Source organism: Petromyzon marinus, chromosome 20, assembly GCF_048934315.1.
Source record: "Petromyzon marinus isolate PM22_M1 ecotype Great Lakes invasive population chromosome 20, UKy_Petmar_22M1.pri1.0, whole genome shotgun sequence".
NCBI classification, from domain to species: Eukaryota; Metazoa; Chordata; class Hyperoartia; order Petromyzontiformes; family Petromyzontidae; genus Petromyzon; species Petromyzon marinus.
This window is the reverse complement of record NC_133686.1, coordinates 11,934,040-11,950,675: the sequence shown is the minus strand read 5'-3', so window position 1 is coordinate 11,950,675 and position 16,636 is coordinate 11,934,040. Positions and strand designations below refer to the sequence as shown.

General features: G+C 42.3%; 1 protein-coding gene across 2 annotated transcripts in view; it reads right to left on the bottom strand.

The window, feature by feature from the left end:
* Positions 1 to 15,640, bottom strand: part of LOC116944095 (bromodomain-containing protein 7-like) — a 40,058-nt gene extending 24,418 nt beyond the window's left edge. For both annotated transcript variants that reach the window (XM_032957508.2, XM_032957509.2), the window contains exons 1-10: positions 15,455 to 15,640; positions 12,350 to 12,666; positions 11,814 to 11,946; positions 11,563 to 11,620; positions 11,277 to 11,421; positions 11,053 to 11,163; positions 10,190 to 10,377; positions 8,673 to 8,808; positions 5,663 to 5,738; positions 4,879 to 4,983 (exon numbers count right to left, since the gene is read on the bottom strand). In XM_032957508.2, the coding sequence (XP_032813399.1) occupies positions 4,879 to 4,983; positions 5,663 to 5,738; positions 8,673 to 8,808; positions 10,190 to 10,377; positions 11,053 to 11,163; positions 11,277 to 11,421; positions 11,563 to 11,620; positions 11,814 to 11,946; positions 12,350 to 12,666; positions 15,455 to 15,506 (1,321 nt within the window). In that variant the 5' untranslated portion in view covers positions 15,507 to 15,640. The remainder of the gene's footprint in view (positions 1 to 4,878; positions 4,984 to 5,662; positions 5,739 to 8,672; positions 8,809 to 10,189; positions 10,378 to 11,052; positions 11,164 to 11,276; positions 11,422 to 11,562; positions 11,621 to 11,813; positions 11,947 to 12,349; positions 12,667 to 15,454) is intronic.
* Between the last annotated feature and the right edge of the window lie 996 nt (positions 15,641 to 16,636).

Below are 16,636 nucleotides of genomic sequence, written 5' to 3'. Positions count from 1 at the left end.
GTCTCTGTGTTGTCTCTGCCTGTGTTTGTGCCTTGGTGTTTCCAAGTGTGTGCTGTTTCCTCTGCTGCCTCCGCGCCACCCCTTGCTGCATGCTTCATGCTAATTTGTGTCCCATTGTCTCGCTGAGCATGTGTAGTTTCCTTCTTAGCCCTCGTGCCGCATGCTAATTTGTGTCCCATTGCATCTCAGCCCCGCCCTCTCTGTCTATTTAAGACCTTGACAGAGAGATGATGCTGCACTGTGTGCTTGTCTCTCTCCATGTGTCTCTGTGCTAACTCATTCTGCTTGGATGTCTATATATGTGTATGCGGTCTGTATATTTTTAAATTTTAAATTTCACACTTGCAATTTAGCAATCTTTGAAATAACGTAATCAACCAGACCTTGCGTTAATTGTGTTTTGACCGACCGTCTGTGTTGCGTTATATGGTTTCCAAATTTTGCTAAACCCTGTTTGATTTAGTGTGCTCCCACGTTTCTCTCTCTCTGTATCCCCCTGTTGTATCTGTGTCTGTATATATATGTGGTTATGTGTCTCCTCTCTCTCTCTCGTAAATTTAACTCTTCTGTACCTGATGATGATTGCTTGTGTTGCAATCGAAACGTCGTACACTATTATGTAACTTTATTATTTCTCTTTTCTACGTGACTTTACCGAAAAAAACAAAGAATAATTCCTGCAGTCACGAAAGTTCCAAATTCAAAATTGTTATTAATCAGAGTAGCACCCCAATTTCGGACAATCTGAAAACAGTACTGGCTAAAGGACTAAATTTCGCTGTTACCCCAAAACATATACCAGTAGAGGATATCATCTCTCAGGTCGATGTAGCCCTCAACGGCTTAGGACACATCCAAGTGGACGTTGCGAGCGCTGAAATAGCCACTATTCTTAAGAATGCTAAGAAACCCATTAGCAACATTAGCAAAAATGAACGCTCTGAACTCGCGAGTTTAAAAAAAGAGAGATGATATAGTCATCCTCTCGGCTGAGAAAAGGCAATGCCACTGTAATTATGGATAAAAGCTCATACAACAAAATCCAGGACCTACTCAATGATGGGAGTTATTAAAAAATTAAAAATTACCCTACTAACAGCCTAACGATAAAAACTAACAAGATCATCACTAGTTCAACTACCCTTATTGAACCAACCAAACGTCCCTCTCTAAAACCCTCCGCTGCAAGATCTCCCAGATTCTATGGTCTTTCCAAGATCCATAAAGAAGGTACCCCACTACGACCCATCGTGTCCACTATAAACTCACCTACATACAAGCTAGCCCGTTTTCTGTCAGATACTCTGCTTCCCTACACTGGCAAGACCAGCCCAGCAGTACTCAACTCAACCCAATTGGTCTCTATGGTTGAGGACATTGTACTGTCTCCTGACGATATACTCGTCAGCTTTGATGTGGTCTCTCTGTTCACCAAGGTCCCAGTACCTGATACCATCACATTAATCGAAGATTTAGTCCAACATGGACTTAACCCCAATGTACCGGCTTTGGTTAAGCACTGCCTCACCAACACCTACTTTACTTGGAATGGTACCTTCTACAAACAAAATGAGGGTACCCCCATGGGTTCCCCCTTATCACCAGTAATAGCCAATGTTTTCATGGAGAAATTTGAATCAGACGCCATCCAGACATCCACCCTCAGCCCTTCCCTGTGGAAGAGATATGTGGATGACACTTTCGTCATTTGGCCACATGGCCTCCCAGCTTTGAACCTTTTCCTAGACCACATCAATTCCAGACAGCCTTCCATTAAATTTACCATGGAAGTGGAGAAAGATGGCAAGCTACCATTCTTGGATGTCCTGTTTGAGAGAAGGCCTGATGGCTCTTTGGGACATTCTGTTAACAGGAAGCCCACCCACACAGACTCCTACTTGAAACCTGATTCTCACCACGACGCGACTCAGAAGAATTCTCTCATCAAAACGTTAATCCATAGGGCTCATTGCATTTCTGACAAACACCACCTGACTAGTGAATTAAAACATGTACATATGGCCCTCAAGATGAACGGCTACGCTGACCGTACCATCCGCCAAGCTGTTTCTCCCACCACACAGAAACAACCACTTGACACTCCGATCAAAATCATCACGTTACCATACATATCAGGCGTTACTAAAAAGATTTCCAAAATTCTAAACAAACACAAGATCCAGGTCCGGTTCAACACAGTGCACAAAATCCATGATCTGATCCTGTCAGTAAAGGATGTGATTCCTGACCTACAGTACCCCGGTGTTTACAAATTGAATTGTACCCACGGGGACTGTTATATCGGGGAGACGAAACGACATATCTCTGACCGAATCCGCGAGCACAAATCAAATTTGAAATACGGCAGAACAAATTCTTCTGCCGTAGCTGATCATTGTTACAACCCTGTGGGTGATCACGACATTGTCTTCTCCAACACCAAGGTGCTCTGCAAACCTACAGACTATTATCAGAGATTTGTTCACAAGGCCATCCGGATTTACAAACATAGACACAACTTCAACCGAGAGGATGGTTTCAAATTGAGTAATCACTGGAAAGATGTTTTAAATCAAGTCAAACGTTAGCTGCCTTTCAAATTTTTGTACAGCCATTCCTCAGTGGTTGTATATCATAGTGCCCTTTGATCGCGTTCACAGAGAGCTCGCATCGGGGAGCCCTTTGATGTGAGCTCACATCGAGGGGCCCTTTGATGTGAGCCCTTTGATCTTAGCTCGCACCGGGGGACCCTTTGGTATGAGCCCACATCGGGGGGCCCTTTGATGTGAGCTTTGAGAAGTGGGTGTTATCCGCACCATTCTATCAAAAGGCTGCAGAGCCCACAGCCCTCCCACCCACCCACGCCCCCTTACTGACTCCTCCCCCCTCCCTTAACCTGTATATAATCCAAGGTCGTCTCTGAACTGTGCTCCTGACACAGATATTCTGCGTTGACTTTTCCACCTGAAGACGGAAGTTTGTGTTGCCTCCGAAACGTCGTGATTTAATTCTTTTATTTTGTTTTATTTTATCTACGTGACTTTACCGAATAAAACCAAAGAGTAAAAATGTAAATTGGTTTGAAGTAGCAAATTAATAAATTAATTGATGATACAGGCATGCATTGTCACGGGATCTGAGTACATATGCATAATTTGGAATTGGACAGGAAGTAGACTAAATTTTGATTACAATATTTGACCACAACACAGGAATCAAGTCTTGTCAAAAACAGTGTTGATCCATGCGGGGGATCAAATCTGCATGTAAAAAAACTTCAGAAACACCTTTTAAATTCCAGATACCAACTTCATGACGGATTGAAGCCATTAGTTTAAATCCCCTTCATGCTGAGCTTTTTGGATGAACAGGCAGTAGCTTCCACTACGCATTGAATGTTATAACATACTCTGGATTATGGGATTCTCACAATGTGAATTGAGGTAAAAGAACTCCACACGGTGACTAGAAATGACAAAGCACTTTCTGGAGCACCTGAAAGTCCCATGGCTGTAATGATTGCTTTTTTCAGATGACCCTTTAAACTTTATGCCAATATTACTCAGCCTAGGCAAGTACACACAGAGCATATAGTTGTGTTTTGGGTTATGTGTTTTAAAATAATTAAATGAGATTCACAAGTTTTTTTGCGAACATGATTAATAATATAATAGCTCAGATATGTATGTAACGTGCGTGTTGTCACTCCACATGCCGCACCCCCCGTCATTAATAATAAAATAATCATGCGCGGGTGGATTTTTACACTCATGTGGAAGAAGGTCGAGTGGAAAGATTTTTTTTCGCAAAGTCGCTTCAAATATGACGTCTCTTTATAGAAATGGTAAAAATTTAAATCAATGCTGCACAGTGCTACATCCGTACGTGACGTCATGAATAATCATGAGTGAGTGGATTTTTACACTCGCCCAGGTCGAGCGGAGAAACATTTTTTTTACGCAAATTCGCTTAAAATTTTACGTTTCTTTATTGAAATTTTATCAATAAAAAAATATTCGCAGCAACAAAGTGCTTTTAGTTTCTTTATTTATTTCTTCAGCACTTGAAACAAACGGCAAGTCTAATTTTTGCTTCTATATTATTATAAAATATATACATTTCTCCGTGATTTTCCAGACATTGTGTCGAATTCAAATTGATTACAACCACAGCGAGCGAAAGCAGAAGAAAATAAAGTATCAGAGCAGTGATTTAGAACTAATTGAAGGTGAGTTAAATGCAGTGCTAGAGTGACATGAAGTGAGGCGTTTTATGACAGTTTTGTGCCAGATTCACTGCCATTAATACAGTGCTACAGTGAAATGCAGTGTAGTTTTTGATGACATTCTTTCGTGCAAGATTCACTGCAATTAAATTTATACAAGACAAAATTATACTCTGCTAAATTTTTTCATAAATATTACAACTTCCATCCTAGGACAGGCAAAAGGCTAGTGATTAATAATTGATTTTGGGTTAGCATATGTAATCTCACTAATTGTGTCGTTAAGAACTCTCCTCCACCCGACACAAATTAATGGTCATGTGCACGAAACAAAATTTTATCAATTAGATCCGAGGTTTCATTTTAAACTACATCAAAAATCATCAGGACAAGATCCTGAAAGTCAGAGTGATAATCTAAGCAAATACAAAATGCCAGCTGTATGTATTTAGCCAAGTCAAAGATGAAGAAAATATGCAGTGCATTCCTAGTTATTATTTGTTAATCACACAAGCTGTAGAGCAGACCATAAATTTGAATATATTCATTGACATAACAAAGCGTAGAAGTACCTCCCATTGAGAGAAGATACAAAAGCAATGGATTTTCTCCAAAAAGTAAGACAAGTGTATGTGTGATAATATCAAGGCCACCTGGCGTAATGCGGTTTCGCTTGTCCTCTTTGAAGCCTTGCAAGCAGCTGGTGCCGAACTGGAGCTTCCCAACCAGCATCCCCAAAGTCACAGGGTAGCTCTCTCCTTTTTTCCGAGAACGCACAAAGAAAAATGCAAAATCCGTGAAAAACAATTAGCTTATAAAAATGCACATAGGAAAATGACACAACTGTCCGGCATGAAAAACTACTAAACTGGAAGGGGAGGTAAACTAAACTAAATTAATGTAATTTCTATATTCAAATAACATCAAACTGATGAATGATTCTTTCATACGGGAGAAAAGTACATTACCACCATGTAAACACTGAAAAACCCCAGGAACTTGTTATTAAGACAATTTGTTTAAGACAAACACAAGGGAACATATACATCTCAATTATTTATTGTACTTAATGTAGGGCTGTCCACGATCAAGTGAAAACCTGCAAAATGAGAAGAGAGGTTTAACCCTGTAAACCTGCAGTCAAGGATGGAAGTTCAAATTCATTCATGGAAAGCCTGAGGAGTTTCCATAAAGGTGACAAAACTATCATGCATTGTGCGGTACTGCAGTGCATGCCCTGTATAATGTGAACAGCCCATCAGTCATTTAAATTTGACAAGTAAATAATTGTGAGTCAAAAACCAAAACAGGTCAAACTACCATAACTTTTCACAGACATGGTCAAATGTAACTTGAAGGTATTATGCGTTCATCCATAAATACTGATATGCGATACAAATTTGATATGTGAGACAATACGCTGGATAGGTTTCCCACCGTGAGAATCAGAATCTGCAGGGTTCACGATGGCAAGAGTTGTCAAGCCTTCCTCGTCCTTCCGCAGAAATCCAATCTGTGAAGTTGGCAAGAAGACTTTAAGAAGCTGTGTATTAAAGTATCATAGGTTAAAGTGAGTGACAATCATGTTCGTGAAGTAAATGTGTATTGTTGTATCCTACAAAGGGTGTATGAGCAACTATTTTATGGTAATATTAAGTCAATTTTTTTCAGCACAAGGAAATGGTTTCAGCCATGCAAAGTTGTGTTCAGTTGTAGAAGACATGGCATTAAGATTGCATTTACTTTTTACCATGATGGCCAGGTTAAAATGAATCATATTTACTTGGATTGATAAAGCATCCTTAAAAAATTGATCTCAGAGTGTCATGCATATGGAGGAGCAACATAAGTGAGAATTGTGGAAAGAAAGGCTAAAGAGTGACGTCTTTTTAGATAGGTGGTGTCTCCACTGGGACTTATAAGTCTCAATCGACTACAAGTTCTGGAGCCCCAAGGGAAGGGAATCCCAGAGCCTGGGTGCCATGCAGCCAAAAGCCTGATCGTTCAACCAGGTTCAAAACTTGGAGTGTGGTTACGCTGAGTAGGGCATGATTGGTAGATCTCAGAGAACTCAGTGGAGTGTATGACTGAATCAATTGAATGTATGGTGCAGCAAGCCCATTTAAATATTTAAACACGAGGAGAATATTAAACTCAATGCAGTTTTTAACTGGAATAAACCGTCTAAAGTAAGATACTATGATAATGCTTACAAACGAGTGAATGTAAGACATGCTTTTAATAACCCTAAATGTTTCATGTAAAACTGGAAGAAAAAAAAGTATTTGATCCCCTGCTGATTTTGTACGTTTTCCCACTGACAAAGAAATGATCAGTCTATAATTTTAATGGTAGGTTTATTTGAACAGTGAGAGACAGAATAACAACAAAATCCAGAAAAAACGCATGTAAAAATTTGTATAAATTGATTTGCATTTTAATGAGGGAAATACGTATTTGACCCCCTCACAATTAGAAAGATTTCTGGCTCCCAGGTGTCTTTTATACAGGTAACGAGCTGAGATTAGGAGCACACTCTTAAAGGGAGTGCTCCTAATCTCAGCTTGTTACCTGTATAAAAGACACCTGTACACAGAAGCAATCAATCAATCAGATTCCAAACTCTCCACTATGGCCAAGATCAAAGAGCTCTCCAAGGATGTTAGGGACAAGATTGTAGACCTACACACGGCTGGAATGGTCTACAAGACCAGTGTCAAGCAGCTTGGTGAGAAGGTGACAACATTTGCTGCGATTATTCGCAAATGGAAGAAACACAAAAAAACTGTCACTCTCCCTCGGCCTGGGGCTCCATGCAAGATCTCACCTCGTGGAGTTGCAATGATCATGAGAACGGTGAGGAATCAGCCCAGAACTACACGGGAGGATCTTGTCAGTGATCTCAAGGCAGCTGGGACCATAGTCACCAAGAAAACAATTGGTAACACACTACGCCGTGAAGGACTGAAATCCTGCAGCGCCCGCAAGGTCCCCCTGCTCAAGAAAGCACATATACATGCCGGTCTGAAGTTTGCCAATTAACATCTGAATGATTCAGAGGACAACTGGGTGAAAGTGTTGTGGTCAGATGAGACCAAAATGGAGCTCTTTGGCATCAACTCAACTCGCCGTGTTTGGAGGAGGAATGCTGCCTATGACCCCAAGAACACCATCCCCACCGTCAAACATGGAGGTGGAAACATTATGCTTTGGGGGTTTTTTTCTGCTAAGGGGACAGGACAACTTCACCGCATCAAAGGGACGATGGACGGGGCCATGTACCGTCAAATCTCGGGTGAGAACCTCTTTCCCTCAGCCAGGGCATTGAAAATGGGTCGTGGATGGGTATTCCAGCATGACAATGACCCAAAACACATGGCGAAGGCAACAAAGGAGTGGCTCAAGAAGAAGCACATTAAGGTCCTGGAGTGGCCTAGCCAGTCTCCAGACCTTAATCCCATAGACAATCTGTGGAGGGAGCTGAAGGTTCGAGTTGCCAAACGTCAGCCTCGAAACCTTAATGACTTGGAGAAGATTTGCAAAGAGGAGTGGGACAAAATCCCTCCTGAGATGTGTGCAAACCTGGTGGCCAACTATAAGAAACGTCTGACCCCTGTGATTGCCAAAAAGGGTTTTGCCACCAAGTACTAAGTCATGTTTTGCAGAGGGGTCAAATACTTATTTCCCTCATTAAAATGCAAATCAATTTATAACATTTTTGACATGCGTTTTTCTGGATTTTGTTGTTGTTATTCTGTCTCTCACTGTTCAAATAAACCTACCATGAAAATTATAGACTGATCATTTCTTCGTCAGTGGGCAAACGTACAAAATCAGCAGGGGATCAAATACTTTTTTCCCTCATTGTATATATTTTTTATCAATCTGTAATACAGTCCCTAGTTCAACTATAATCATGCATATTCCTCATGACTAGCATGATGCTCTAAAAATAAGTGTTACATGAAAGTTTAACCATGCATTCTAATGTGCAATGTAGATGAAGCAGGTCCAAAACATGAAAAAGTGTTGGTCACTACTGAATATTTGAAAAGCACCTACTGCTTCAATGCAATTGCTCTAAGATATTGCATGTTCGTAATGTATCAGGCCTAATAGCAACGAACGCTCAATATTACCATGTGGTGCTGGCCAAACCATGTCACTACGCAGCATTCTGGTCTGAAAATGTGCACAACAACAAACCTTGTGCCGCCATATCATTAAGGTTAAAAGAAGATCTCTGTGTTATATCTGTGTTATTTTGTATGTGTGTGAACATGTACATGCAAACGCATGGACATTTATTTCACAGGGGGATGTGATTATGTGTATGGGTGTGCATTATACGTATGTGCGAGTGCCTATGTATGTGCCTGTGTATTGTGTGTAGGGCTGTAAATACATGTTTGGCAATAGTGCAAGTGTGTGTGTGGGGGTGGCTTGCCTTGCTGTTGGGCTTGGAGCGTGCCAGTTTGTCTTGTGCCTCGTCAGCTGCGTGCTCTGCTAGTGCCAGCACATGCTCCCCAGCTGTGCTGTCTGTGAAGCTGCACGCATCTGCCTCTGGTTCCACTTCTGGTGGACTGCAACCATGACCACACACATAAGGGGAACAACACACATCAACGCCCAAAGTTATCATAAAGTGCATGATGTGGATGTAAACCAGCAACATATGAATCATTTGGCGGGACCCCGGGGTCCTGCAAAAATCAGGTCAATAATTATTATTTTTCAGTCCGCCCACTCGTGATCCCGACAGCAACGCGCCGCCTGCCCAGACTCGCGTCAACAAGCGCCAGCAGGCGGCGATCAACACGATGGGCGCCACCCCACCGGCCAAACGCAAGCCCGGGCGTCCGCCGCAGTCGTGCGGAGCGACAATGCCATCCGGTCAGCCGTCGATCCTCAGCTTCTTTGCCAAGGCAAGCCCGCCCCCGCAGTGAATTTAACGTGTTTATGCAATTTTTCAACTTTTTACGAAACTTAGTGCCCCCAGTAGCTCTCGATGAGGCCAATCGATTGACCACTAGTTTTGTTGTCGGTAAGGCAAGACTCGTGTCGCTACGCGGTTTTTCCCACCCTGGGGCAGTGATGGGACCCCCGGGTCCCGTCAATTGCTTCATTTGCGTATAATTGTGCATGTAAGAACCCATTTATGAACAGAATCATAGATGTACATGCATTGTTTGCACAGATAGGCTGCATGTTGGTCTATCGAGCCCAGGGCACAAGAGGTGTTGTAAATTGGTAAGCCACAACAGTTTTTGTTCTGTAGCCAGGACCTGCAATTGAGAAGTAAGCTCAACTACCTCTTGGCTTTGGATTGATAGTATTTTTAATCCTACATCGTGGACAGCACCGTGTGGGTGGCTGTGTGTAATACCAGCCCTAGCAGGGCTTGGCGAGCACTGGGATAGTGCGGGCACCACACACAGCGTGTGGTGGGGGCTCCCCCGAGGGGGAGGGGGTGAGTGTCAGCCCAGGGTTGCCCCAGGCCATGGCACTCTGGTTGACCCCGTAGACACGTGATCCGGAATGTCCATACAGGGGGCCCCAGGTGGGGGGGACTAGGGGGTTATCACGTGTCCGGAGAGATCTCTTGAGAAGGTTCGAGTGGGAACGAGAATGTTCAGGAAGGTGGGTGGGGCCGAGGGCAGAGCGGTCCCGACTGGAGAGTGATATAAGGCGGGTCCACTGGGAGGGACCGGGGTCGCTGCATTCTACAAGCTGGAAGCTCAACATCTACAAGCGGGAAGCTCTACGTCTCAAGCTGAAGCTCTCCGTCCTACGAGGCAACCACGTGGTCAGAGACCCGTGTGAGGGATCGACCTTTCGTAGCAGTAACTCGCTGTAGTCTGGTAAAGGGGCAGTTACCCCTTTGTGTTACGGTGTTATAAATTAAAGTGTTGCCTCTAAAAGGAACGTCTGCGATTCAGTTGGAACCACTACACATGGACTCACGTTTGGGCTGACTCCTTGCCAGTTTTTTTAGGTTTTCGCTGCGTGGCTTCAGCATGCGTGGTGTCGCTGTCTACCACCTTGACCCCTCCTGGTTGCTCATCCATATCTTCCCCCAGCAGGGCAGCCTGAGTGCTGCCATCCATGTGCTGCATAAATTCCAGGCTTGTCCGTAGACTCAAAAGCTTCTCCTATGTAAAAATACAGCATCACTTTATTATAACAAAAGTAGATCATAGGGGAAAACATAAACATTTACATCACACTAGCAGCTTCTGTACAAAGAAGGGAAAATAATCTTGATACAAATATTATACTTTATTAAAAAAACATTGCCGGCTGCCTAACTGTTGGGCTGGCTGCCACCTTGGTGATGTCACCTGCATACCACAGCATTGAGCCAGATTCGTGCCGATGTTACACAAGTTACTGCCTGCGCAAAAGCGCAGGCAGTAACTTGGGATTCTAAAGATAAAGCATTACAATGTTAGGAAAAATGGTATTGATTCACTGAGAAAAGTTGATGTGGCATGAAACTGGGTCAGGGGTTAGCCATATGCAATGAGGTATGGCTGAGTCTTGAGTTTGCATTTAAATTGGGAGGGAATTCATAGTGTGCATAACTTTTTTTTGTTCCAAAAAAGCCTCATTCAGAAGGCTTTTTCGGGGGGGTCTTATGTTGGATTAATTGGCCAATTCCTTTACTAGCAGTCTTTTGTATTTCATAGAAAATGTTTTGTTAGTAATTATGTCAATTTGACATTATACATGTAATATCAACAAAGATTACTCGAATATCTGAATAAACCAAAAATGACTTTTTAATGTGCATAATCATTCTGCTAATTTAAAAGCAGTAGTAGTACCTTGCTCATCATCTTGAAACCAGTATGGAGAAGCTTCTTGGCGGCCTTATAGTAGATTGTTTCTGGTCTGTTGTAGGTCATGGCATTGTCACACATCAGCTTGAAATCTGACTGCAAAAACAAAATAGATTTACAAATTACTTACAAAGCTCTTCTACTTACAACATCTGTAATAGTATTGTACAGTGTTCCTAAATGATAATGAATGGAGTTCAGCCACTTACCTTGAACTCCGTGACAGACTGGTATTCATTGTGGTCAATCTTCTCCCGCATGGTACTGAAGTCCATTGGAACTTTAATGATCATAGAGTAGCCCGGAGCAATGACATCCGTCACGGGGAACAAAAAAAAGCCACTTGGATCCTTTCTGCAAATAAATTATTCCAAAGATAAAACACATTACAAATTTTAGTCGTATTTTGTCACGATTAATATCTGCACAATTATAGGTTTTCTTGATTTCGCATAATAATGTAAAAGGCAATAGAATCTTTCAATATTAACTCACCTCTGTAGCTGCCTGTTAAGGTGACTGAGAAGTTGCTGAAGAGGAGTTTGATCATTTTCTGTAAGAAAATAATTAAATACAGAATACATAAAAAAGCACTTCCTTATGATGCTGACAATCACATTCATAACTATCAAATGTGTTGGGGTTGGGTTGGTATATCACAGGAAAGCAGAACAGAGGACAGTCTCGTCAGTGACATTGGAAGCAGAAGGGTTCGTAAAGGTTTGAGACATATGTAAAAGTAGCACCTATCTCTTTTGGCCTGCCAAGGGGCGTCTGTTCAGGCATTGGTTCGATGGACGGTCTCTTGGGTGGCGTGCCCTGCTCTCCATCTCGGTCGTTCTCACTTCGCTCACGTTCACGTTTCTTGCGTTTCTCCTCCTGGCAGCATAAAGCACAGAAGGAATGATGTTTATAAAGCAGTATTTAAGTCAATCCTGATTGATAGATGTTCACAGTATTTTATTTTAGGCCAAAGTCAAATATCATTATAACATTCCTTACATCTATAAACATTGAGGACTAACGTGTTTTCTAAATATTCCGAGCAAATTTACGAACATACATTTCAAATTAATATAGAAAAAAATTGAAGTTCTGGTCGTACCAGCATTTTCATGCAGCCAAAGGAATAATTGGTTATGACGTGCAAACTGCGTCAGCCAAGGTAGCACACATCGCAGCAAGCATCTATATGTAGGTTACATGGGGGATCTTTGTCGATGTGTGTGAATGTAATGGAAGTCGCTCAATGATGGGTGTAGCAGAGTTTGTCATCGCCCACCTTCCGTTTCCGTCTCTCCTCCTCAGTCTCGTGGCGATCGCGCTCTTTGTCAGACTTCTTCTTCTTCTTTTTCTTCTTCTCGCGGTGGCGCGCCTCGGGGTCGGACGATTCGGCGAAGTAGGTGGCAGGTTCGGTCACCTCTGTCACGGCGCTGCCCATCTTTAGCACTAGCTTCAGCGCAGGCTTGTCAGGCTTCACCTCCACTGGTTTCACGTCCGGTGGTTTCATGTCCGGTGGTTTCACCTCCAAAGGCTTCACCTTCACATCCAACGGCTTCACCTTCACATCCAATGGCTTCACGTCGACACTCTCCGTCGCTGCGCATAATTTTAGAAACAATACTCGTGAACAGCAAGGACATGGTCACAGAAACTGCCTCGTAAACATGTTGGCACACTCAGGTGGGTTCGTCTCTCCACTGCTGTTACTTAGATGCTGCAGTTCGCGGTCCTATTGTCATTAGAGAGATGTGACTAAACTAAATGACTCACCAAATAACTGGGCTATCTAATTAGAAACGAAAAAAGATAACGTAGTTAAAATTATTTCCTTAGTAATTATTTTGAAACCTCTGAAGTTTCCAGGCTAGAATGTACAAATAATAAGATACCCCACCTATATTCTTAGTTCTTTCGGTAAAGTCACGTTGAAGGGAAACAACAAAATAATAAAATATATATAAAACAATAAAAATTCTCACGACGTTTCGACCATAACACAAACGGTCGTCTTCAGGTGTGTTGGTTTGCATAAGACGACCGTTTGTGTTATGGTCGAAACGTCGTGAGAATTTTTATTGTTTTTTATATATTTTATTATTTTGTTGTTTCCCTTCAACGTGACTTTACCGAAAGAACTAAGAATATGAATTACTGCAGTCACGAAAGCTTTAAATCAAAATACCCCACCTAGTCAAGTCAACAAGTTACTAGCGCAATACATCACCCATCGTGGATTTAGTTTTTTGTAAAAAAAATAGCATATCAGGTTGAAAATGTTTGAAAACGTCTGAGACAGAAGGAAGCCATACCTAGTACAGGTAGTCCTCTACTTACGATGGAGATGCGTTACGATGACCCAATCGTAAGTAAAAAATACCGTAAGTCGAAGATGGCCTAGCCTACCCAGGAGTCTTAAAGAATGGTGATAATTTAGCAAAACAGAGCAATTTACAGTACCGTACTGTATAAACTATATACTGTATGTATTTATTAATTACAATACTGTATTGCACAGTAAAATGTAATGTAAAAAAACAAGGTAAATTCTTAGCCTACCTATATGAACTGCAATTTAATAGAAAGTTTTTTTTTTTACAGGAAACAATCCTATCTGCTATTAAAACTTTTAACAGGCATTGAACGTATCGTATCGTGGTAACCCTAAAATGAAATAGCTAAAGCTACGTATCATACATGCATTGAACGTATCGTAACGTATTATATTGTATTGTACTCATCAATATTCTGTCCGTCGTCTGCATGCTTGAACGATGTTAGGTTGTTGGCGGCTACATTTAAAATATTTTACAATTTTGTCGTATCGTTTTCGCCATCGTAAGATCGAAATATCCTAAATCGAAAAGTGTCCGTAATTTGTCATTGTAAACCGAACGTAAATCGAGGGATACCCATACAGTAATTCGTGCTTCTGATGCGATGCACAAAATCGTCCCAAAATCCATGCGCTATATGGATGTTATAAACTATCGCCCGGAGAATTTGAAAATCCACCCTATTATATACGTGCTTAACCTCTGCTCGGGAATGCGTGGGGCAAAAGGGAAACTGCTTCGATCGTGCATGGCACTTTAAGAAAAGGGCTGTATTATCAAATTCGCAGTGTGCCTAGGGCCTACGAGAAAAAAGGGACCATGCTTTTTCGTTTGTATGACAAAAACATCTAATCAAGATATCTTCTTGAATAAATGTATTTATATAGCAAAGATAGGCACAACGAGGCAGTCATGTCAATCGTTTTTTAATAAGGTGAGATAAATTTACACCGGAAATGAACTTTTCAATATTTTTTTAAATTGCTAAATTTGCAAAAAAATCTTCAAATGCTGTTTTTCGCTCAATCAAGCGAGTGACAGCGGCGGTAGTAGTAATATGGGACAGCAGCAGTACCGACTGTAGAGAGTTATCACTGAAGGCCTACGAAACAGAAGTGCCTCCCGCTGACAAGAACCTTTTAATCTTGTTTTGAAGCTTTCGTGACTGCAGGAATCCATACTCTTTGGTTATTTGGGTAAAGTCACGTACGTGACAAAAGTCACGAACGTGACGTTACCTAAAGAACCAAAGAGTAAAGAACATTTTACCCGGCACTGCTTCCGAGGTACGAAAAATGTCACCTGTAACGCACCACGCATGTCCGGTGGGCATCAGAGGGCAACAGTAAACAAGTCTATGCTCCCCGAATTTACCAACAAACACTGACATGCATGGAGAAGTATAGTTAAAAACAAACACCGCAAACGTCGTGGGGAGGCCCTCATTTAGCAATGCATACAAGGAACGCGCATGTCTCGAGCCTCAACTGGGGGGGGGGAGGTATTTGGCCTACTCTTTCACGCTAACCAGACGTCTTGGAAGAGGTGGGAGTTTCCCCCTCTTTGACCCCAACCACACGCGACCCGCCGATGACCCGATGGTCTGCATGTTGAACTTCTTTCGCGCCGTACATAGCCAACCGTGCTAATCGTCGATGCGCGGGGTGGGGCACATCAGAATAATATCCACGGATCCCGCATGATTAAAAAGGCATCGGCCATCATCTATCCGCTTCTGGATGAAAAAAAATCGCCTTACGATCTTGTAATGTAGCAAAACCACTCCGCGTAGCCTCCGGCACACCGAGCCACGATCCCTTCGCTCCAAACCCCGCCGGGGGGGGGGGGGGTACCCCTTTCGGTCGCGTCGTTTTAATGAAGCTATTGTAAAATATAACGCAGAAACAAAAGTCACGCTATTTGCTGGGTTCCCACTCTTTAGTTGCTCGAACGCGCAGAAAATCGTCGCCAAGTTTGAGGCGAAACAAGCGGAGGCCGCGGTGACAATGAAGGCCTAGGCAGCAGCGTCTCTCCCGGCCCGCCAAACCCACCTTCGCTCGCATGCTTGTCCGTCTTGTGCTTCTTGTGGTGCTTCTTCCCCATGGTGAAAAGCCGAAACCTCAACCTAACGCTTTAAGAATATATATTCGTGTGTGAATTAAAACAAAAACGTTAAAAACGCCGACGCCTCACAGTCAACCGTCAGGCCGAAGCTGCTGCCGCGTGACGTCACGGGGTCAGAGGGCCACGCCGACCTCCCAATCGACGCCCAGCGATTGGTCGGAGTGGCGCGATGACGTTATGAATTGACGCTCGTGATTGGTCAGCCCAGGCATTGTTCCCGGTGTTGTGTTTTGCAGCGAGTCGACGGGCATGCGGTCGTCGTCATCACGATCCATGGGGTGCAGCAGATCGTAAGCCCATAGGTGACCAGGTTGTGCACATTTTTTGCTGCACCGGGCCGTCCATAAATGACGTCACGCGATTTTTTACCCCCCCTCGTCACGCTATTTCAGAAATATGTTGATGTTTTTTTCCTGGATTTTCTGTTTGCACAGTCACATAGTCACTTTAAGATGTTTTTTTGTTAATGTTTTTGTTTTTTGTTTGTTGTGGTTGCACCAGATTCAAGAGTCGAATGGCTCACAGGGCTATACCAAATAAATGAAACTATGAAACTATGAGACACGGCGTCAAAAAAAGTCAGACCCCCCTCAAATATGACGTCACAAAGCTCTGCCCCCCCCCCAACCATATTTCCATTTTGAAAAGAAAACATGCTTCAAATCGCTTTAAACTATTGTCATTGTAGTGCGTATTTAATGTGGCGCTGCTCTCTGATGTTGTAAGAGAAAACATGTACTAAAAAGGATGCGTTGGAAAGCTTACATTTAGCATTAAATTCACTTGAAAATATTCAACGTCTAACTAAAACTGCAGATGTTCGGAATATTATACTGAAATTATAATTAGAAAATATTAAAGTAATTATAACTATAAAAACATACTTGAAACTTTGTAGTAGAACGAAGCAAAATGTAGAGTACAATTATAACAATCATATTCATTCCACAGAATGAAAAGCCCTGGTAGAATCATTAGAATAAAAATGTTTAATAACAATCATTAAAAAAATGTTCAAAATGTATGCTTCTCCATTCTCCCATGGAGAAGCAAAATGCTCCTTCATGGAATAAATAAAAGGTGACCTTAGTGAATTTAAATAATCGAAT